The 22,500-nt window shown below is 41.3% G+C and overlaps 1 protein-coding gene across 1 annotated transcript in view; it reads right to left on the bottom strand.

The window, feature by feature from the left end:
- ZFHX4 (zinc finger homeobox 4) overlaps positions 1 to 22,500 on the bottom strand; it is a 157,927-nt gene that overhangs the window by 5,031 nt on the left and 130,396 nt on the right. Inside the window, exons 7-8 of the mRNA XM_014951924.1 lie at positions 11,266 to 11,383; positions 5,466 to 10,862 (exon numbers count right to left, since the gene is read on the bottom strand). Coding sequence (XP_014807410.1) covers positions 5,466 to 10,862; positions 11,266 to 11,383 — 5,515 coding nt within the window. The remainder of the gene's footprint in view (positions 1 to 5,465; positions 10,863 to 11,265; positions 11,384 to 22,500) is intronic.

Genomic DNA, 22,500 nt, shown 5'->3' with positions numbered 1-22,500 from the left:
ATTAAGCACAGCGAGAGTGCTTCCCTCTAATTGATACTTTGAGAGATCTCTACTTTGTTGTTCATTTTAACTAATTTTTATCATGCCTCTGGGATGATATAACCCACACATCCTTCACCTAAGAAACCTGGTAATTATGGTGCTCACTACAAGTAATTAGCTCTCAAATAAAAAGGAATCTTTATCCAAATTGCTGGGGGAAAACGCAATAACACGAAGGAAAGGAAGCTGTTTAGATAAGTAAATATCAACAGGAAATGACCATTCAAATAAAACCAACGGAACACGTAGTCAGGTCAATGCTATTCATTACCAGGACACCGCACTGCTCGCATTTTCATTTCTGAGAGCCTGAGCGGAGCTTTTCTTTGCCATGACAATCAGGTCAGTGCAGTATTTGCTGGGAAATAAGTGTAATAGCACTAAAGTACTTTGACACAGGAAGGCTGCGTTTACTTGAAGCACGCAGGCACGACATCCTCCTCCTCATTAGAGCCAGCAGCCTGAGGAGGGACCCGCTCTGTCTGGAGGGTGCACACACACAAGAAGTATGCCTCATAACTTAATGGAAAGGAATCTTTTTCTCCGTTTCAAGTACTAGATACAGTGCAGTGGCTGGTAACAGTCTATTAAAAAGCAGCTTCTGTGAGATGTAGAGCTGGTCAGAAAATTAAATGATGGCACCGGGTAGAAAAGGCAACTAACTGTAAGAGGCTGTACATTACACCCATTGTCGTTTCTTCAGGCAAGGAGGTTTGCTGGAGAAAAGAGCACACGAGGTGTGTGATGATGCACAGAGAACTAAAAGTAAAGCAACGTGGGGAACAGCCTACTAGAGCACAGATAGGAGGAGGACTATAAATGCAGGCTCCGTAATGGGGGTTAGATGGGTATTAGCTACCAGCAAGCACTAATGGAGTGAAAAAGAATGATGTTTAAATCATCAATATCCAGGTGCTTAGCATTACTTAGGAATAAAGCAATTAGGATTCAAAGGGAATAATTATCAGATTTAACAAAGAGGCCGTTTAATGTTTGTCACCGTGTCATTACTCCTATTTAATGGCAGAGGAACACCAAGGAGTTAAAATGCATTGTGAGCGCGGATTAGATAGTACAGTGAAACAAGTCACAACAGTTATAATTAAAAAGTGGGTAATTGCCACAGTTACTGCGCAACGACATCGAAGATGCTGTTGCTTGCCCCTGTGCTTTCAACAGGAAGTAACAGGCAATTGTGTGTGGAACCTGCTGAAAATACATTAAATGATAAATACCGTAGATGGAAAACGCATGAATGATGCAATTAGTGGGAACTGCTGCCCCAGATTTGTCATGGTCATTTGGGCCTGTCAGCTAATTAAGAGTTTTTCCAATTTCTTTCTACTCTTAACCTCTCCAACCCCTACACATGGTGTTGTCTTCAGTCTGTTCACACCAACGATGCCCAGAGCAGCCAAGATGTATCCTGTTCTCCAGATACTCTTTGGAATTCAGTGGAAATGCACAGCATTCGGTGAAACACCCACGCAGGCTGCAGGAGAAGAGTGAAATCCACCTCTTTTATTGGAAGTTAAATGTGGAACTGAGGGCTTCCAAAACTAAATGAAGAAAACTTGGTGAAATTAATGCTCCATTTCCAGACGTGAGAGCTGTCGAAAAGAAAATTCACTAATCGTGAAGAAACTTTCTAATCCTGCTTACTCTTTTAAGTGACTATCAAAGAGGAGAGACCTCTCTTTCTCTTGGAGGAATCAGAGGGCTAAAAATATAAAAATGAAACTGTTACCAATGGGCCAAAAGCAAACAGAGAACAGAATTTAGTGCCCTAATGATAGGGAAAGTAATTGCTGCTGAATCAAATTTCTCTCTTTATAAGATTTCAAAAACCACTAAGTACACATTACCCAGTGATGTGTGCATTCTTGGAAAAAGCTGCTGTGAATCTTCAAGGCAGCCCAGGCTTAAGTGATGTGCAAAGAACCTATGGTAATGATGATGGCATTAAAAGGTTCAGGGAACCAGTATTAATAGCTAGAAGCAAGATGAAGCACTAGATTTCTGCAAGGGATCACAGGCGAAAACACAAAGATAAGTAGAAAAGAGAATGTGAATTTTAAGAACAGCTGAAAACAGCAGGTGAACTCTTCTGTCTACAGTCACCAGGAAAATAGGAAGGGGCACGAAAAACAAAGACGAGCCAGAACTAAAATTCTGTGTGAATTAAAATTCCACCAAATAACTCCATATTAGGAATTCTGCTGAGCAAACATAGCAGTAAATTCGAGACCTTGCTCAGCATTTGATGCCCACAATATGGTATAATTACATTATTTAGAGACAGGTATCCCACAGCTGAGAGGGTTCTTCAGCATATCCTAGAACCACACGATCATTTTGACATTAAAAACCACTTGGTTTAGAACAAGGTAACTGAACTCAAAGTAAATGGATCCTTTGGTTCAGAAATGGAGCTATCTTATTTTGACAAATCTAATAATCTCTGCAAATACATGTCCAGTTTGAGCACTACATAAAGAAGATTATTTAAAATAAACTGTAGTTTGAAATTTTCCATATTTTGTGATTTAGCATTATTTTCAAGTGCTCCATTTCAAACTTTCTGTAAAAGCAAATATTGCATTTTAAAAAGAATAATATTTTGCAAACTTGTTGGGGTTTGTACCTTTTTGGAAACCCCTGAACAACAGTGGATGCAAGGACAGGAAAAGTGAAATCCCTCCTAAACAAGCCAAACTTGTCAGTGAAGCTCATCGGGCTGATTTCCCTGCCTGGCTGGAGTAAAGAGAAACACAAAAGAGAATGTTAAAAGTGATGTTTGCTCTTATAGTTTCACCAGTTCCCTGTCTTAGCAAACAGCCAGCATATTCTTTAAAAGCGAGGATCTTACTGATGTTGACATTGTCCTTTAAACAAACATGTGGGACAGAAGGGACGGGCTCTACCAAAGGAAATAGTTACCAACTCTGTAATCATCAGTGAAAACAGGTAAATATTTGAATCTAAGGGATCTCAGTGAGACTTCTTCTGCAGTGCATTTTGGGGACTGGGTCCCACCGACAAGAAATGATGCACCAGTGGTGGAATTCACCAGCAGCAGACTCGAAAGATGGGACAGTGAGTCACTGGGGAGCTGGCTTCAGAAAACCCTTCCTGCAAGGCATGGTGCAGAGCAACTGTCCTGTGGCTGAGAAGACACGTGCTGCTTGAAGAACTGCAGCCAAAGCAAGCCCTGCTCCCAAAAAGATACTTCTCAACCAATTCTTAGCATCAAACACAAACGGGAACTGTCAGACAAAGCAGGGTAGAGAAGAAAACAGAAATGGGTTAATTAGGTGCAGAAAGTGTTGAGCATATACTGGAGAACATCTATTACTGTTTTTTTTTTTATGATGAATGATTAAAATAATCTGTTTTTTTTCCCATTCACTATGACTGCTCCATTATGTATCATTAGGGAATTGAGATTTATGTATGCAAGTATTTGCCAAGCAACAAAAAGGGGTTGTAGGGGCTATTTAGCATATGGCAGAAGAAAAAGTTAACAACAAGATTCTACTGCTGGTTTACACAGTGGGCTTTGCCCACAACGGGCTAATTAACCTTAAAAAGATGTGAGATGAAAGGGGGTAAAAATCCATCTCAATTGGCAGTGCACTGTGTATGCTCTGCTACTAAAGATCTAAATTTATCTCAGAGAAGAAATATTTGGTGGAAATTAGAAAATCTGAAAATTGAATTAGCATGGACCAGTTTGCCTGCAATAATACCTTTTGTATTATTAACAGGACAATTTACAGACTCTAAGGCTACACTGGCACTAGCAAGTTAAACACTACCAGGGAGCATTTCCCCCAAACTGAAACTAAACCACCTCTAAAGTTAAACAGCAAAAAAAGGCCACTGGCACCCGTTTGGCTCGGGCCAACCAGCATCGTGCTGAACAACTCCTGGGCATGGCTGAGAAGGTGTCACGAGTCCATGGCCAGTCCCAGGACTCACTCTGCCTGGAAACGTCCTGGGTTTGAGAGTACAAGGATACAACAATGTCTTTCCAAGAAAATTTCAGTTAGTTGTATAGACAAAGCCCGAGTTTTCTGGAGCCCATTTTACCTGAAGGTCAACATAACCATAGATATTTACTGAAGTTACATGGAGAAGCCATATCTATAATTTTAATGAAGAACGACCAGCCATTTTTGGATCTGGACACTGAATGCCATTAAGAAAGAAATACAGCAACTTTATATTTCCTTTATATGCACTCTCTGTGCCAGTAACTGCTTGACAAAAGCAAGAGGGCACTCAGCCAGGGACTCCATTGTGGAGAGAAAGCCATTCTGATCAAACGAAGAGAACAACAAGATGCTTTGACCACCACTTAGGGAAACAACAGCACGATCACCATCAATCAAAGCAGAGGGGACGTTACTACAGTCTTAGTACCTCTAACAACACTGGTGATTAAGCTCCTACCTTACTTGGCAAAGTGAGCTGCTTTCTAAATCACAGTTTAGAGATCAACAGGAAGCGGAATTACTGGGTAAAATGAGGGGAGGGGTCTTAACCAGCTCCCCAACTCTGCCGTGCACCTCTGATATGAATGGGCAAAGTTATAAGATGAATAGGAGAGCTTCAACCTGCAAGGCTGCACTCTCAATGAGCTCTGACTGCAAAACCGGAGCCCAATACGAGAAAATAAATTAGGTTCATTCTTTGAGGACTAAAAAAATCATACTGCAGAAAACTTGATTCTCTAACTTTAGCGAAACTTACAGTTTTCCAATGTGAGCTAAAACCAGAGTCAAATCAGTCAGTAGCACAGAGTTACATGTTCAGAACTGCCATTACAAATCACCTTCAACAAAAAACCTTCTTACTTTAGCAGGCGGTTATTCAGAAATATAATAGAGGGTCTTGGGCAGCATTTTATTTTAAATATTTATTCTGCATTAAACAACAGGTTGGGCTGGTCTGAGGGATGAACCAAATGGATGATGAACCAATCATGTGGGAATTACTCTTTTGTGCTTCATCAGATGCTGCTTTAAATATTTGCATGCAAAAAATTTGCATTAAAAATTCTAAACCAAGTTTTGCTTAAAGGAGTTATCATTAAAAAAAAAAAAAAAAAAGGCATAACAATGCTATTGTTACATCGCTTTTGTTACAGAAGCCTAATATGGACTAAAAACATTTCTGTTAATTAGATTTCAACTAAAATTCTTTTCTTCTTATTTTTTTGCAAAATCAGACATAACATCCAGGCTACAGCAAGGATCAAGAATTGCACTGAGTACCCTGCACAGAGCACCTTCTAGCTGCTCACACCAGCCTCACAAGCACGATACCAATGCACATCAGGCTGTGCTTTAGAAGGGGACAGTGACTAAGCACAACGACCAAATGAATAAAATGAGAAAATCATCCCCTGATAGACTTACTGTTTGAACTTTGTGGAAATCCAGGTAAGGAGGATGGACCATTCATTCCAGGCAGAAGAACAGGAGGAAGGCCAGGGAGCCCCGGGTAAGCTGCTGGCAAACTGATCCCATGAAGAGAACTGCTGTCCATCATGCCTGGCTGCTGCACTGTTAATCCCAGCACATCAGTGGCCTTCTTTATGCGATCCAACTCTTGCTGTGCCATCAGCTGTCTGACCGTCGTAGGAGCTAGGTAATCTTTCTCCCGATCCAGCTGACTTCCCACAGTTTCTCTCACTTTTGTAATATGTTGTTTGGAAAAGATATGGTCTCTTATGGACAAACGGGCAGAATATTTCACGCCACACAGAGAACACTCTGGCTTTGTGCCATCAGGTCCAGTCTGATTTATCATGAATGGCTTCCCTATGTTAATTTTGAATTTCTTTTCTTTAGCCCGGGCATTCTGAAACCAGACCTGGACCACACGTTTGGGCAGGCCAATCTCATTGCCTAGCATTTCACACTCCTGCATTGTTGGAGTCCGGTAGTCACTAAAGCAAGCCTTGAGGACTTTAAGCTGAAGGTTACTCATTTGTGTTCGGAAACGTTTGTGGCCCGGCCGATCGCTGTTTTTGGATTTAAATGGATTGCTAGCTCCAAATGGGTTAGGTGAACTCGGATCGGCTATGCTTGAAGTTTCACTGCGGTCGGCATTATCATCAGGGTCATCAGTAATGTAATAACTTTGGTCGTGGTCACCATCTTTTTCACTGAAATGGATCGAGGGGCTGGTTAGGGAAAAGATAAATTTATCGTCGGTATTCTCATTTGTAGGGGTAGTTGCAGCTTTTGGTAGCGTGTCGTTCACAAGTGTTTTTGGTTCTTTGGGAGGTGACGCAGGTTTCGCATCCCCTGAACTGCCAGTCGTGCTTTCCATCTCATTGTTCCCCTCATCCCCTGTTGTGGCATCACTAATTGCTGTATTAATGGATGAAGTCTCATCAAAGTCAGTCTTGTTTTGATCGTACCCAGAGTCAGCAGGAGGGGCATTCAAATTTTCTATGTCCTCACTAGACTCTGCTTTAAAAGAAGAAGGACTTAAGAGGTTCTTCGGCGACATTTCTGCAGTTTTGCTAACAGGGGTTGATACAGTGGAGGCTAATTCATTTTCACTTGATAACTCAGTTTTTGCTAATGACAGTGATGGGTAATCAAAAAATATGTACTTTTGTGGACTTTCGCCTCCATCTTCAGTTGATATCAAAGGACTTGGAGGCAAACTATAACCAGCCTGTTTCCCTTCGTTCCAATGTCGAGAGCGAATATGGCTCTCTAAAGCTGATTTTGCTTTAAACAGAGCTCGACAAAAAGGACACCTTTTATGGGACTGGGCTGGACCAACTGCACGGAATTGTCCCTTCCTTTCTCGGGCCCTTGTGTTCTGAAACCAGACTTGTACGACTCTCTTTTTCAGTCCCACTTCACGTGCAATGTGATCTAGCATCTTCCTAGTGGGGTTGGAGTCCAGTAGGTACTTTTCATAGAGTATTTCCAGCTGCTCTGGAGTAATTGTAGTTCTTAAACGTTTATCACGATGTTGATCTTCTCCACTGTTTCCTCCCTCTTTCTCACTACAGTTATTGTCTTCTTTATCATCTAGTTTTCGTTTCAGGGAACCAGAAACTGTCGCAGGGTGTGCCGTGTGTGATGAGCCAGTCTGTGGTGGCATCTGAGTAAGAGAACTATTAAGCAACTGTCCAGTCATCAAAGGATTATTGGGGTCAAATATCATATAGGGCATATCCATTGGTCTTTCTAAAAACTGGGAGTGAAGAAATTGGTTTTGGGCTGCTAGGAAATGCATGTGCTGGTGCTCTTGCCAAAGTTCTAGAGTTGGAAAGGCAACTGTACACTGATCGCATTGGTACTGTAATAACTGAGGAGGTAGACTGTTCTGTAGAGAAGTCATTGAAATTGGTAAAGGACTGGAAGGAACAGGCGTGGTTTGTGATGCAGAAGGAGGTCTCCCTACTATCTGTGACTGTTTTTGTTGCTGTGGTTGAGAAGCTGAGGGCTGAGCGTCGGAAGAGGTTACTGGAGTAGACTGTACTGGTTTGGTGCTTTGGGAAGCTGTATCGGTTTGCTTAGAGATGGTTTCATTTTGTTTTGGTTTTTCTGCGGACTCTGGTTTAGGAGAAGCCTTCTCAGGTTCTGGTTTGGGTGATGGAACCAAAGGAGTACTTGAACCAGAGCCAGAGCTTGCTGCTGTGACTGCCAGGCTTTTTGATGAGTCATTTTGGCCAGAAACTGTGCAGTTCTTGTACACTGTTTGATCAGAGGCATCCATAGAATCTTCAGTTTGGCTCTCATCTTGAGCATCATCATCTTCATCTTTGTAACACTGTTTTTTCTGGTGGGTAATCAAATCAAAGATCCTGGGAAAAACCACACTGCACTTTTTGCACTGATACTGCATGTTACTAGTTCGAATGTAACGCTCATTCGTCAGTTCCCTTTTCTCATTGTCTTTAGTTTCAGCTTGATTTTCGTAACTTTTTCGAGCTTTTTGTCGTGCATTTTGGAACCATACAACGATAACTCGAGTAGGTAGGTTAAGTACAGTTGAAAGCTGTTCAATTTCATCATCCTTTGGATACGCATTTGTGTCAAAGAAGTCTTGGAGGACACGAAGCTGGTAGTCAGTAAACCGAGTCCTAGATGATCTCTTGCTGAAAGATGCATCAGACTTGTAAGGTTCTACAGCTGAAGGTTGAGGATCTATTCTGATATCTTCTAACACTGTTATGGGAGGGTTGCTGAAGTTATATGGAGAATCTTTGTTTCTCTGTCGTTCTTTAAACAGTGTATTACGAAACCAGTGCTTGATAACTTTCTGAGAAAGGCCAGATTTCTCAGCCATTTCTTGGATCTGCTCTTCACTCGGGGAATTGTTGATATCAAAATAAGCCCGCAAGATTTTTAGCTGGTCATCTGTGATTCTCGTACGTGGACGCTTGAACTGAGAGTGCCGCAGGAAATTGGGATCTAACCCCAACTGCTGCTGGCAAAGCTGGGTAAGATCTGCAGACAAAGTATCCATTGGTGGCAGCTGGAGGGCAAGCTGAGGAGGTAATGCGGGATGCTGCACTGGCTGCATCATAATTGGAGGGAAAAGAGGGAGATCAAGGGAGACAGGAAGCTGGACCTGAGGTGGGGCTGATGGTGGTGGTGGAGGAGGAGGGGGTGGCGGTGGTGGAGGAGGCGGCGGTGGTGGTGTGGGCGGTGGAGCTTGCAAAGGAGTGGGAGTTGGGTTTGGAATTTTTCCAGCCCCAGCTGAAGAAGGCTGAGAAGGAGTTGGAGGGGGAGGAGGTGGAGGCGGTGGAGGAGGCGGTGGTGGAGGTGGTGGCGTTTCTGGAGAAGATGGAGAAATTGGATAAAGCTTGTCATACGCCTCCCTGTACTGTCGGGCAAATTTTTCTAAAGCTCCATATGGAAAAAACTGTCCATGCACATGTTCTTGATGACTCTTCAGAATAAGAATGTTGGAAAACAGCTTACTGCAGGTTCCACATTCCAGTTTGTCTGTGTTTTCACCTTCACCAGTCTTGCTTTTTTTCTGCACTTTCTGTCTGTTCTCATTGTATTGGATAACTAACTCAAACCCAAAGTTCTCCAGCAAAGCCTTGGCTGCATTCCCCCTTGCTCCAGAAGCTATTCTGGGTGGTGGAATGGCTGGTTCAGAGGATTTTGGCTTCTTTGTATCTTTGTTTTCTTTTAGTCCTTCATTCTCATTAGTAAACTCTTGCTTTGGCTTCTCTTGTTTTTCAGAAACTTCTTCTGACTCTTTATACGATGGCATATCCTTTATCAGCTGGCAGTCTGGACTTACCAAGGTGTTTTGCTCTGCTTTCATCAGCTTGCTACTTTGCTGCTGCTGTTTTTGGGACTGGAGTTGGGGTTGGGTGGATTGATACTGTTGTGCTTGCTGCTGCAGTATCTGGAGCTGGGTTTGGCCGACGTGGTGCTGAGTTTGTATCTGCTGCTTCAGATCTTCCAGCAGTGACCCCGTCATGCCGGCCATCCCGGGCATGCCAAACGTGGCAGAACCTGGCAAGCCCAGATCTGGACTTAAGCTAAATTCTGTCCCAGGTATATAGAATGGGAAAAGGAACTGAGGCTGTTGAAACTGCAGCAACGCTTCTGGCGTCATCGGGAAGTGAGGCAAAAAAGCTGGGTTTAGGAACTGGGGCTGAAAGAACGCAGCCTGCTGCTGCAGCTCATGCTGTAGTTGCATTTGAAGTTGTGCTGGTGACTGGGGTGGGTGATGCGTAGGCTGAGCAGAAATTAATTCAGAAGCTTGCTTTTTATTTAATTCTTTGGCATCTAAATGTGTTTCTTTGCTGTTAACTGCTGGTAAGCTCATAGATTCTAGCATTCCTTGGCCAGGGCTATTAACATTCCCTGCTACGCTATTTCCGCTACTTATATTACCACTTGGTTCCAATTTTGCAGCCCTTGCCTTCGTCTGATGAAGCACAGACCTCATATGGATTTCCAATGTAGAACTTTGGCTATAGGCAACATTACAAATGCTGCACTTGTAGGGTTTGTTGTCAGTGCTGCTGTTGGTTTCTTGAGGGACAGGACTTGACGCTTCCTGCAAAACCTTTTTGAGTTTATGTAGATGGGACACTGAGTTATAGTGGACCAAGAGAATGTTCTTTTGGGTGAAAGACTCTTTACACACTGTACACTTATATGGGCGAGATGGATCTAGAAATTTTTCCATAGTAAAATTTGGCCCTTTTCTAAAAGGTAAGGTCCGCTTTGGTTCTGAGCCCATGTCATCTGGAATAGAGCTACTATCGCTTCCAACAGGACTTGCTTTACCTTCCTGGTCCATCTCATAATCTCTTTCTATTTCCTGCTCTAGTGCATGGTCATCTTGTGCCATACTTTCGCTCTCTGCCCAGAGCTCCCCATTGACAGGTAAAGACGCACACAGCTGCTGAAGTTCAGCTTCATTGAGTTCAGGGTGTCCTGCTTCCAAGTGTTTTTTTAAAGCCTGGAATGTACGGAAGCTACGTTGGCAAAGGCTACACATGGTAGCTGCCCGAATAGCGTGGTACTGGGAATGTATCTGAAGCTTCTGCATAGTCTTAAAAGCCAAGCTACAATGGTTACACCGGTACTTATAGACGTGGCGGTCAGAAACAGAGAGCTGCTGCTTCTTCTGCTGTTCGTTCAGCTGATCCGTCACCGAGTCAGTGGTCTTCGTGTCTTTACTGCTGCTCTTATTCCAATCTGTCGTTTCAGTAGGTTCCTTCGGTGGCTTCTGCTCCTCGGTCTTAATTTCCACTCCAGTTTTTGATTCATCGATCCCAGGGGTACTCTTCTCATCCACAGGACTTTCACCTAGTTAAAGAAAGAGAAGTGTCTTTTACACAAGCAAAAGAAAATAGCACATAATATTAACGTGGTTGCACAGGAACGTGTCCAGGTGGGGTTTGAATGTCTCCAGAGAAGGAGACTCCACCACCTCTCTGGGCAGCCTCTGCCAGGGCTCTGCCACCCTCAAAGTGAAGAAGTTCCTCCTCATGCTTAGGTGGAACTTCTTATGCTCAAGTTTGTGCCCATTTCCTCTTGTCCTGTCACTGGGCAACACTGAAAAAAGACTGGCCCCATCCTCCTGACACCCACCCTTTAAGTTTTTATAGGTGTTGATCAGATTCACCTTACTGAGACAGAAAAAAGTGGTTCCTAAATTTCTAAACTTCCCATACCTAGCTTTTATATGTCTGGGCTTTTTCTTGCATACCTGGATATTTCCCAGATCCCTCAGCTGTGACGGTCGCAGGTGTGTCACGCTCAGATTTCTCTGAAGCCGCTGCTGGCAATATCATGCTATTGGGCATCATGACATCTGGTACAGGAACCTTTGAAAACCAAAACCACAATATTATTACAGGAAAAGTTTCGCTTTTTTAATACTATACAAGAGTATGAAATTATAATTCAAATGATACACCATATCTGGATCAAAATCTGGGTTCAGTCCTTGATAGTGGTTTCTGACAGATGACAAATCCATAGCACAGAGTGTCCCTTGGTGGAGAATCAGCTCCAAAAAATCCACAAGCAGGTGATGCTACAGAAGTACACGCTCTCAATATTTCATTGGTCTCGATGGCACCGCAAAGAAGATTTTGCTGGTTATGTCAGGTTGGTTGGGTTTATCTGGGGCTTCTCCTCGGACATCCTCCACAGATGGAGATCATGTTGAAATACGGTCACCAGTCAGTTCTTGACTAAGAGTATTTCCACTTTGCTTCACCTGTATTGTTTTCTAAACAAATGCCAGACCTTCCATGATCTTTGAAAGAAGATTATAAGTTTATTTCCATAGAAAAATAGCAACTTTTTTTTCCATTTAAAATAAGATTTTTCTCTTTCTTGTCTTCAATTGCTTATGTATCTTCTTCGGGCCGCTTTACCTGTTGTGTTATGCTTTTGAATTATTGACAGAAATCTTTGAAGGACGTATTAATTATTATGGGTGTCTGATAGTACTCCGTTTAGTGGACACGAAGCTCAACACTTCATGCTTTGCTTTGGCTTAGCTCCTTAAAACATCCTCGTATCTGAAATAAAGGATTTTCTAGGACTTTCTAGTCAGAGAAAGACTCAGCAGGACTGGGTTCAAACTCCTCCTCTGCCAGATTCTGTCTAAATGACTCTGGGTAAATCAGTTCAGACGGCAGCTCCTCATCTCGAACACAGGGATAGGATTGCCTTACTTCATACAGGGGTAACAAGAACACCCATAGCAGAGATCTCTGAGGGGTAAATTACTATAATAATGGAAGCTACATACAGTACTAGGTATGAGTAGAAATACCCTTTGTTCCTTTTTAACAGTTTAACAAATTATTTTAAACCTTTATTAGGATACATAGGAATGATATAGATATATGTATTTCTGTAGATATGTATTTATACCAACTGCCTATTGGAAAAAATATTCTAGACATTTTAAAAAGCCCTGGGCTTCGTATATTTGTAATTTAAACATGGCATTAACAGCATCCTCTCAGAGGACCAGGGACTTTGATTTTACTTGGGAGGGAAGAAATTTTTTTTAAAAAAAGATGTAGATAACCGTCCCAGAGAAGAAAAATTTGCTACAAATGGTATTTATTTGGTCATCAGAGAGTTCAGATATCGACAGAGCATATTAGTGTTAGCAACTAGGACAATTTAGATGATGCAGATTATGTTTTGCACTCTCTTTTTCGGGAAGGGAAGGGAAGGGAAGGGAAGGGAAGGGAAGGGAAGGGAAGGGAAGGGAAGGGAATTGTGGGTCCCCAGTTCTGTATTTGCTCATCAGCATTATGCACAAGGAGCCTTAGGCCTTCAGTCAAGAGCTCTTTCAATTCTTTCTTACTTTTTTACCACTTTACTTGGGAAGGAGGTGGTAGACCTACAACCACAGCTGTACAAATGAAGGAGTCTATGAATACAGAAATAAATCCTTAAGGAGGTGGGTCCTTGAGATTTCCAAGTGCCTTTCCTTCTAAAAAGGAAATACAACCAGAATCAGAGTGTCTAAGGAGGTCTGTTTTCTAACTGAATATATAATGTAATAACAGACCTGACTCTGTCTTTACTGACATTGTTTTGAATGGTGCCAAGTCAATATTTTTCACATAAATGTACTATTTTCACATGGTTTGTGCAATTTTGCAGTGAAGAACAGGATTTTCCTTGTGAGTTTGGAACGCGATTTGTCCTCCAAATAGAGTTTGTTGGTTGTATCATTTATCCCAGTAATGGAGAAGCCAGTTCAGGTTCCTGCCTGATCCAGGGTAAGTGCCTGAAATCAGGTTTTCCATATCCCAAAGAACTGATCTAACTGGATTTTTACCTATTCATGGACTTGCCTTGCTGTTTCATACCCACATTCTGGTCACAGAAAAAAAATCCCTAAAGGGTCTTTTATGCAGAGACAAAAAGCAAGAAACAGGACTTTCTGTGCAATAAGATATCTGTGTTCTCCAACTAGCACCACTATTGATATTTTACAGTGAATTTCATGTGATATGATGCAAGTATAGCCAGGCCATACACGGGAATTCTTCTACGTGCGGCAACTCCATTCTACAGGGAACTCCTGTAATTTTACAAAAAGGAGTCACAATCCCTCGGAGACCTGGGTATTATTAGACCCAATTTCCAGGTGTGCCCTTAGAGACAGCCACAGGCTTGATTTTTCCAAGGTTAACATCAATGAGGAACTGCAGGTTTTCAGCAGCTTTGAAACCCACCCACCTTCAGTTGTTTTTTCCCAGGGGACATCAGTCACTGGATGAACTGGCGAGAGAACCAAGGAGTCCTGACCCACTCCCCTCCTCAGGCTACCAGAATGCTCTATCACAGCAAACACATGGCTCCGTGTATGCTCTGAGTGTGCTTCCATTGTGTGTGCCATGGGTACAGTGAATTTCATGTGATATGATGCAAGTATAGCCAGGCCATACACGGGAATTCTTCTACGTGCGGCAACTCCATTCTACAGGGAACTCCTGTAATTTTACAAAAAGGAGTCACAATCCCTCGGAGACCTGGGTATTATTAGACCCAATTTCCAGGTGTGCCCTTAGAGACAGCCACAGGCTTGATTTTTCCAAGGTTAACATCAGTGAGGAACTGCAGGTTTTCAGCAGCTTTGAAACCCACCCACCTTCAGTTGTTTTTTCCCAAGGGACATCAGTCACTGGATGAGCTGGCAAGAGAACCAAGGAGTCCTGACCCACTGCCCTCCTCAGGCTACCAGAATGCTCTATCACAGCAAACACATGGCTCCGTGTATGCTCTGAGTGTGCTTCCATTGTGTGTGCCATGGGCCACAGAATCACAGAATGACATGGGGTTGGAAGGGACCTCTGGAGTTCCCCCCAAGTTGAACCCCCTGCCAAAGCAGGTCCACCCATAGCAGATCCCACAGGAACGTGTCCAGGTGGGGTTTGAACGTCTCTAGAGAAGGAGACTCCACCATCTTTTTGGGAAGCCTCTTCCAGGGCTCGTTTGAACATCTCCAGGGAAGGAGACTCCACCATCTTTTGGGGAAGTCTCTTCCAGGGCTCTGCCCTCAAAGGAAAGAAGCTCCTCCTCATGTTTGGATGAAACTTCTTATGTTCAAGAAGTTCCATTTAAACATGAGGAGGAACTTCTTGGGGTCTTGGGAAGACTTACTGTCATGAGTAGCTTCTCCACGCAGTCCGGGGACACACTGTGCAAATGGGTCAGATGAAGCTGGAGATGCATTTTGTTGCTGAGGACGTCCTGGCAGAGGGGGCAGCAGATGACAGGCTGCATGGAGTGCTGCGACAGGACGTGCATCTGGATCCGATTTGGGTCCCTGCTGTTGTAGTTACAATAAGGACATTGGTAGAACTGAAAAGAAAAGAAAAAATCAAAAGAAGATGCAGGCTATTAGTGGGCGTTCTGCTTATAACTTGCTGATATTGCTATTTTAACAGCATATCGTCTCTGTTTCAATCTTGAGTTATTTGAAAGAGTTCTAGAATACAGTTAAATCATTTACATTTTCTTTTACCTGCTCATGACAAAATTTATTGTCCTCTGGAGGCTTTGATTTTTTAGCTGCACCATCCTCTTCCTTTGCCAGAAGAAGCTGTTGTGCCCCTACCACAGTGTTCACTTTTGGTTCCTTCTCTGGTGTGACTATTCCTGTTCCGAAAACATAATTTTTAAGAACATATTTTAAACTTTAAAATATCCTGGTTTACAAAAATTCCGTGACTCCAAAGGTCTGTATTGTCTTTGAGGGTATTTTTTTTTCTAAGTTCTGGGAAAAAGTATAGTCAAATAAAATAACTCTGGTAAACACAAAGGTGAAAATGCACTTTTATGCTTGATGGAGACTCTATAAATACATTTAAAAATTAATGCACTTTTATGCTTGATGGAGACTCTATTTAAAAATGGACTCCTCTCTACTGTTTGAATAACCTTAGGTTGCCTTTAAAGATTAATCAATAATGTTCTTCCTTTAGCAGCTCAGTATGAATTTGTGTATTACATTAAAACAAATCAGCTTTTGCTTAAAAATCCTGTTTTCTGAAATAATTAATTTGCTGCTGTTTAATTACCCTCTCTCTTTTCTAAACTGTCTGAGCAATATGATTATTGTGCTGTTTTGATAACTCCTGCCTGGTTACAATTCTGAAGCTAAATATAGGGAGGCCTTAAAAGAAATACTTTGGAGAATAGGATTTCAGAGCTAACTTAATATTAATTATATACAAAGATCAGTCATTTGGGATTGCCTTAGATGTTTACACTGTGAATTTTTATAGTCTGGCATTTGTGATCAAAACCAGAATATAATTGTTTTCTATAGATAGTTCTACTATTAAGTATTAAATACTATATTTAATATTATGCCTGAACTAGCTGTGTAATGTGGCCCAGTCTTGCACACATCAAAGAAAAGAGTGCAATTCTAATTTCCCAGTCCATCAGAAAATTCTTTCCAGCGTCAATTTGCCAGATAATCTCTTCTGCTAGGCTGGATATTACAGGAGCATTGGGTAGGCATGTCACATACATCTCACGACAAACACAAAACCTCATTTACCAGCCATTCCAATCTCATCATAGTGCGGCATCATCTGACCTTTTTTCTGCTGTTTATTATGAGTATTTCTAATTTTAACTTTCAATTTTCACCATCTTCCAGTCAATTTGCAACTAAATTATTTCCAGGGTGAGGACACTATCACTGGACACTGGGTGCAAATACATCTTGAAATGCAATGAAGCTAAACCATTGATTGCTATCAGACCCAACGTAAATATATAGTCCAGGGGTAATCTGATTGTATGCTGTGCATGAAGATTTATCTTGATTTTTTTCAATCCACATAAGGTTCACATAAATGAACAAATTGCACCTCATTGCACAATAACCTAGGATTAATTTAAAAATAAGGTCATGGATGTTTTGGCAACAAAGTAAACACGAACAAAGAATATACTTGTATTTTTTCTGCAGACAAAAACCACAAACTTTTTATTGTTATTATTTTAAGATAGACTTTGTGCGATATTTGATATTAAAAGAAAGACATTAAAGAGGAATAAAATAAGAGTACAGTTTTGAAGGTAAATACCAAATCCTCATGGTGCAACAGTAAACAATTGAAAACTAAACCACACAGGGACATTTTCTGAAGGGCTTTTTTTTAAAAAAAAAAAAAACCTCTGAAGGGCTTTTTTAAAAAAAAAAAAAAATAAACATATTTTACAACTCATACATCAATGGGGATTTCCCCATGCATTGTTTTTCATTCCTAAGTTGCTAATTATTTCTTCTTGGTGTAACTTAGACCAGTAATTTCGGCATGTTCTTGCTCAAATTAAACTTTATTCCTGCCGTATTTCCCTACTTTTAATGGCCAATTTGTCAACATGGGTTTAATATCTGAAAAGCTGCTTTCTGGAGCCCCGGTGATTTTTTTACGCCCTGGGGAACTGGGGCTGGAGTCCTCAGTGAGCCCTGAGCCCACCACCTGAAGAGCTTCTGGTGCTGAAAGGCAAAATCTGCATCTTGCAACCACGTAAGGTACCGTTCCGTTGCTCACTTTGGTGTGTGATAATACAGTATTCTCCGGCCTACCTGTATTTACTTGGCCATACACCATTATTATTTAAATGTCTGTATTGTGAGAATTATGGGAAGTAAAAAAGTGACACACTGTATTAGCAGAGAAAGGTTGCTTCTTGGGTTTCAGGAGGATAGGTTCAAATTATTAACCTCTCCTCATTTCCAGCTGTCAAAAACGTCTCACAGTGGACTACTGCTTCTTACCTTTATCACAAGCCACTTTTAAAATGTCCCTTTTTACAGACAAATGGGCCAGAATCTCAGCTCATGCCAACAGACGCTGTTAGACGAGAAGCTGGATTTAAAAAACAAAATATAACAACTCTGCCATCTCCTCCCCCCCTTGTCAGGCTGGATTGCTCTCAACAGGTTCTTACAGAGATGAGGATCCCCATTCTGCTCCAAAATCCTCTGGTGAAAACACACTTGAGGGTGTTTTGGCAGCGGGGTGTAACTGCCGGTGGAATTCAGCTTGGAGTGCCCGGGCACACATGAGGTTAATGTCACACATCATCTCCCACCACAGGATGGAATAACTTAATTACTTCAAAAGGCCTATAATAATCACGAAACACATAGTTCTTGCTTCTATAAAAGCAAGGGTTTTTTTTTTTTTGGTTAAATTTTCTTTTGCGGTTAATATAATAAAACCGTAGAGTTATAAAACACTGTGCCGGGGTCAATAAATGCATAACAAAGCACAGCTTTTGACTGTGTTTACCGCGATATTTATACAAACTGTTGAAATTTACAGAGGCTTTGTTGTTTTTTGTTGTCGTCGTCGTTGTTGTTGTTGTTGCTCTGGATTCATTCAACCTCAAAGCCCCGTTACTTCTGAAACCACCAAAGTCACAGCTGGCCTGTAGGAACGTAACCCAGGCCGCGATTTATGGCGAGTTTGGCCAAAGTGAAGTAAAAAAGGGGGGGTTGATTCTTTGCTCTGGTGTGGGGACACCCACATAACGTGCCAAAGCCAAAGGGGACCTGCTCCATCCAGCCCCTACAGCTCAGAGCATCCTCCCAAAACACCAGCCTTTTGCTTTCCATGGTGAATCTACTTTTAAGGAGCTTCCTGTGGGGAAGTTATGGTCTTCTAAGAAGGGCATAGGAAGAGGAAGGAGAGAAGAGAGACACTATTTTGGTCCTGAGCGGCGTGTGGCCCTGCTGGCCACTGGCTGTCCCTCCACCGTGCTCTCCTTACTGGGCAGTTGTCAAAAAAAAGACTAAATCCTGTTGTCATTCACGTTTTCATAGAATCATAGAATCATTCAGGTTGGAAGAGACCCTTGGGATCATTGAGTCCAGCCATCTACCCTACTCTACAAAGTCCTCCCCTACACCATGTCCCTTAGCACTGCGTGTAAAGTGTTTAAATAACACTTTCTATTCTTGAGACATATTATTTGTTGTGTTTTTTCCTTCCTAATTGTGAAAGACAACTGTAATACATTTTATAACGTAAAATACGCAACATTGTTTTAGGTGAGTAATGTCATTTCAATACATTTAGCTCAAAAACTAAGTTTAATTATAAGTAAGTGCCACGAAATAGAGTAGTCAATGATTGCCTGTCAGTTACAGAGTTATTTAACTTGTGTAAGATTGCTAATATAAAAAGGACATAATTCACTGCAATTCAGATGCCACCACCTTCGTAACATTTTTGAAACTCCAAAATAAATAAATAAAAAAGTTTGTGTGACTAAGAAGAAGGAGAAAGTCAATAGAATACGTATAATGGTGATAAACAAATCCTGGAAAAGCCATGATCAAAATACTATTTTCTTATTTATGAATATATGTATTTGATAAAGATTGCATAATTTAAGACTTTTGACACATCAGATGATGTTATTCAGCCTCAAAATAATTCTAAAATTATAATTACTGGTAGAGTATTCTTTCTAATTAGAGTAGAATGAAAGGATAATTTTCATTGCAATAATGAAGGTTAATTTCCATCCTTCCTCATGTTTACTACCTTATTAAAAAGTGCTCCCCTTAGCCATGGCAGAGACATATTACATTTTCAATGCAAATGTATTAATCTGGATAAATTCCATATTAATTCTTGCACTGCATAGAGCTGTAATTTGGATTATAATTAATCTAAAGTGGCACTAGATTTAAATGACAATATAAATGAGGCATTAGTAGGCTTTCCTGTTCTGAATGAATATTCAACAAATATAACTTGCATATTGCCAAGTCTCATTTTGAAAGCTCCACTCCTGGAGATAAGGTAAGCAATACAGCACAACAGCTTACACAAACACGCTGCCACTAAATACATGTTAATCCTTTCTCCTCTAATAGATTCCATGCTAAAGAGGGGTCACACCACTTTCCTGTCTAACTTGTTAGTATTGTGATTAATTTATTGGTTTTCCTGAGATTTCTTTGGCAAGACTTGCAACACTCAATTCACGAGAAAGCCCAAATTAACATTCAATTATACATAAGCAGTTACGCAGTCATTAGAAATACTTGTCAGCTGAGTGAAAATTAAGACGATGGTCTGAACGTTACATATGCAGAATTAATTTAGATTAGGAAAATAAAAGTTTCTGAAAGATTTAGGATTTTACAGTGCGAACCGTTTCCTGCCAAGCACAAAGGCAATCATGTATTTCAGCCCTTGTTTTCAAACGAATCTTACTGCAAAGTTATTTGTGTAATTGCTGGCACGGGAATGCAGAACAATTATGCTGGTTTTTTGTAGTGCACCCAGTAGGCATCTGGATATGGGTTTGTCCTAATTAAACTTGGCCCTTATGAGCAGCTAATCCTGATGGAATTTTGAGAATTCCCCTTCAGTATTTTTTTCTAGATTCCATCTTTTTTCTTTTTTTTTTCCCTTGGCTGGAGCTTTAATACCGTATTCTTTCTTGAGCAACTATAAATGGTCCTGCCCCAGAAAAAAGAGAGGGCTGCTGAGCTCCCTGGAGTGGCTCAGTGTCCCCTGGGCAGAGCGTGTGGTGGGAAACACAGGTGGATGTCACATCTCTCCTGGGGGATGTCCAGGACAGCCCCCAAAGACCTGTGTCCACCTGGGAATGTGGCTTCACTGCACTGCAGACACCTTTCTCCAAGTTGGAGAGCCACCCAAGGGGGATATATAAATATATATATATATATATTATTTTTTTTTAAACCACAACACAGTTTCTTGCTTGACATCACACTTGTCATCATCGGCCTTTCTTCATGTCTCTCGATCTCAAAAAATAAAGCCACTGAAGAGGAGCTAAGGCTCTGAAGTGCGTTGGGTACTGACCTTAGCACATCAACAAGCAAACCTGAAGGAAGCTTTAATCTCTAAGTCAGTCTCATAAATTGATTCGGCATAGAAAGGGCACCTATGATATTTTTTTGGGGGGGAAATAAATCTGAAAAGGTTTAATATGTAAAGAGCAAATTACGGTATGGAAGAACTTGGGTGTAAAGGAACTCCTTCGTAAAATGATATCTTCCCTACAACTATATGTCTTTACGGGGCACACAACCTCCTTTGTATGCTGCTGTCATTGGCAGATGAGGGAAAGATATATGACTACCTGAAACTAATAGGCTTCAACCTGTTTCAGCACTTCTTCTGCTTCAGTGAATCCAACATAATGTAACTAGGTATAGCGTGAGGCAAAAGTAGCCAATGTAATATTCATCGTGACCATAGATTTCCATCTCATACATAAAAAGCATGGGTGAAGTCACATATTTGCCAAATCAAACACAGAAAAAGCCTTGGGTATCTACACCAGATGCTGGCCCTGGGTTTGTTTGTGCACAAGTAAATGTCATGACATAGGGGTTTTGTTTTCAAAGACAGTAGCTTTCATTACTGGGCTTTGTCTATTCCAGGAGATCAAAATTACCCAACCCGTAATCCGTTTTCAATGATATTTCCTCTTTCTTAGGCTGAATCATCTGTAAACTTTTTCACTGGATTTTGTGTATTTTTTTCGAAATGCCTCAAATAAATGCCCAGGAAGAGGCCAGATTCTTGGGAGTAACTGATCAGAGAGCGAGAGCAAAAAATAATAATAACAAAAAAAACCCCACATTCTTTGGGTTAAAAGGGGGGCAAAACCTGATTGAAGAAAAAAAAAAAATTCAAGTGGTACCTAATCCTATGCTTATGAAAAATTAATATGCCATCAGAGGAATCACAAGTACAGCTAAGATTAATGAAAGGCGCTTAAAAAATTACAAGCACACAAACTGATTTGATTAAAAAATAATCTCACTGGTCGTCCTGTAATATTCTTCAACTTATCCGCATCTATCCTGTCAGATGGTTATGATTAAAAATAGGTCAATGGGAGGCTACTGATAGAAATCACATGCAAAATGCACATGCGAGGAATAGTAGTGGGAATGTCCAGACAGTTTCAAATGAAAGAGCATTTCATAAGTCAAAAAAGGGGGGAAAAGACAAAATTCTAGACATCTTACCAGAGTCTTTACAAGATTTTTTGCCTTCACTATTGTCTCTCTCACTTGAGTCTTTATCATCAGCAACAGCCACTGACGTACTTTTAGCAGCCCCTTCTGTATCTTCACCTTGTTCTTCTGTGGATAAGCACAGAAATGGTCTTAGAAAAGAAACCCAGTCACCATTTAACAGCACTTAAAAAAAATACGTCCTGTATAAAGAAGGGGGAAGGAAGGGGGAAAAGAGGGATAAGGGAAATAACAGCACTTTAAAAGAGGCTGAACATTAATTACGCATAATTTGCAATATTTCAAAATTGCAATATTTCAAAATTGCAGTATTTCAAAATCTACCCAGAAACTCTGGCCGTGTCTTTATCAGAGCATCCTCTCACTCTCCACCAGTGTGACAGATTTAAAGCTTGTCATTTCATATTCTTTGGCCAGAAGTGATTTGTGTTAAAATACCCGCGCACGCCTGCACACACGTATACACACACACACACACACACACACCCCTCCACAGGCCGGAACAAAAGCCAGCACGTGTAAAAACCCACCTTGGAGCCAAAAATCAAAAAAAAACCGGGAAAAAAAAAAGAAAGAAAACGGAAAAAAAAGAGAGGGGGTGTGTGGAATTCAAATATAAATCCTATTAGTGCGGCGGTATCCCGCTAATTGCGGTAAGTAAGTATTAGGTATTAGGTAGTGTATTAAATATAAACCTCGGGCTTTGAGGGAAAAGTCTCAGATTTTGTCTCCAGGGGGAGCCATTCGGGACCGAGGATGGGACTTTGGTGCGTGGCCTCGGCGGCAGCAGCATCACCCACACCTCGCCCTCCCACGCCAACCTGCTTAATTATTGGGTAAATCTCAGCCCCGCCACTGCTGCTGCTGCTGGATTAATCTGTTTCTGCCGTTAGCTCCTGC

Source organism: Calidris pugnax, unplaced genomic scaffold (genome assembly GCF_001431845.1).
Source record: "Calidris pugnax isolate Ruff unplaced genomic scaffold, ASM143184v1 scaffold61, whole genome shotgun sequence".
NCBI classification, from domain to species: Eukaryota; Metazoa; Chordata; class Aves; order Charadriiformes; family Scolopacidae; genus Calidris; species Calidris pugnax.
Note: the sequence above shows the minus strand (reverse complement) of the source record. Positions and strands in the feature narration are given on the sequence as shown.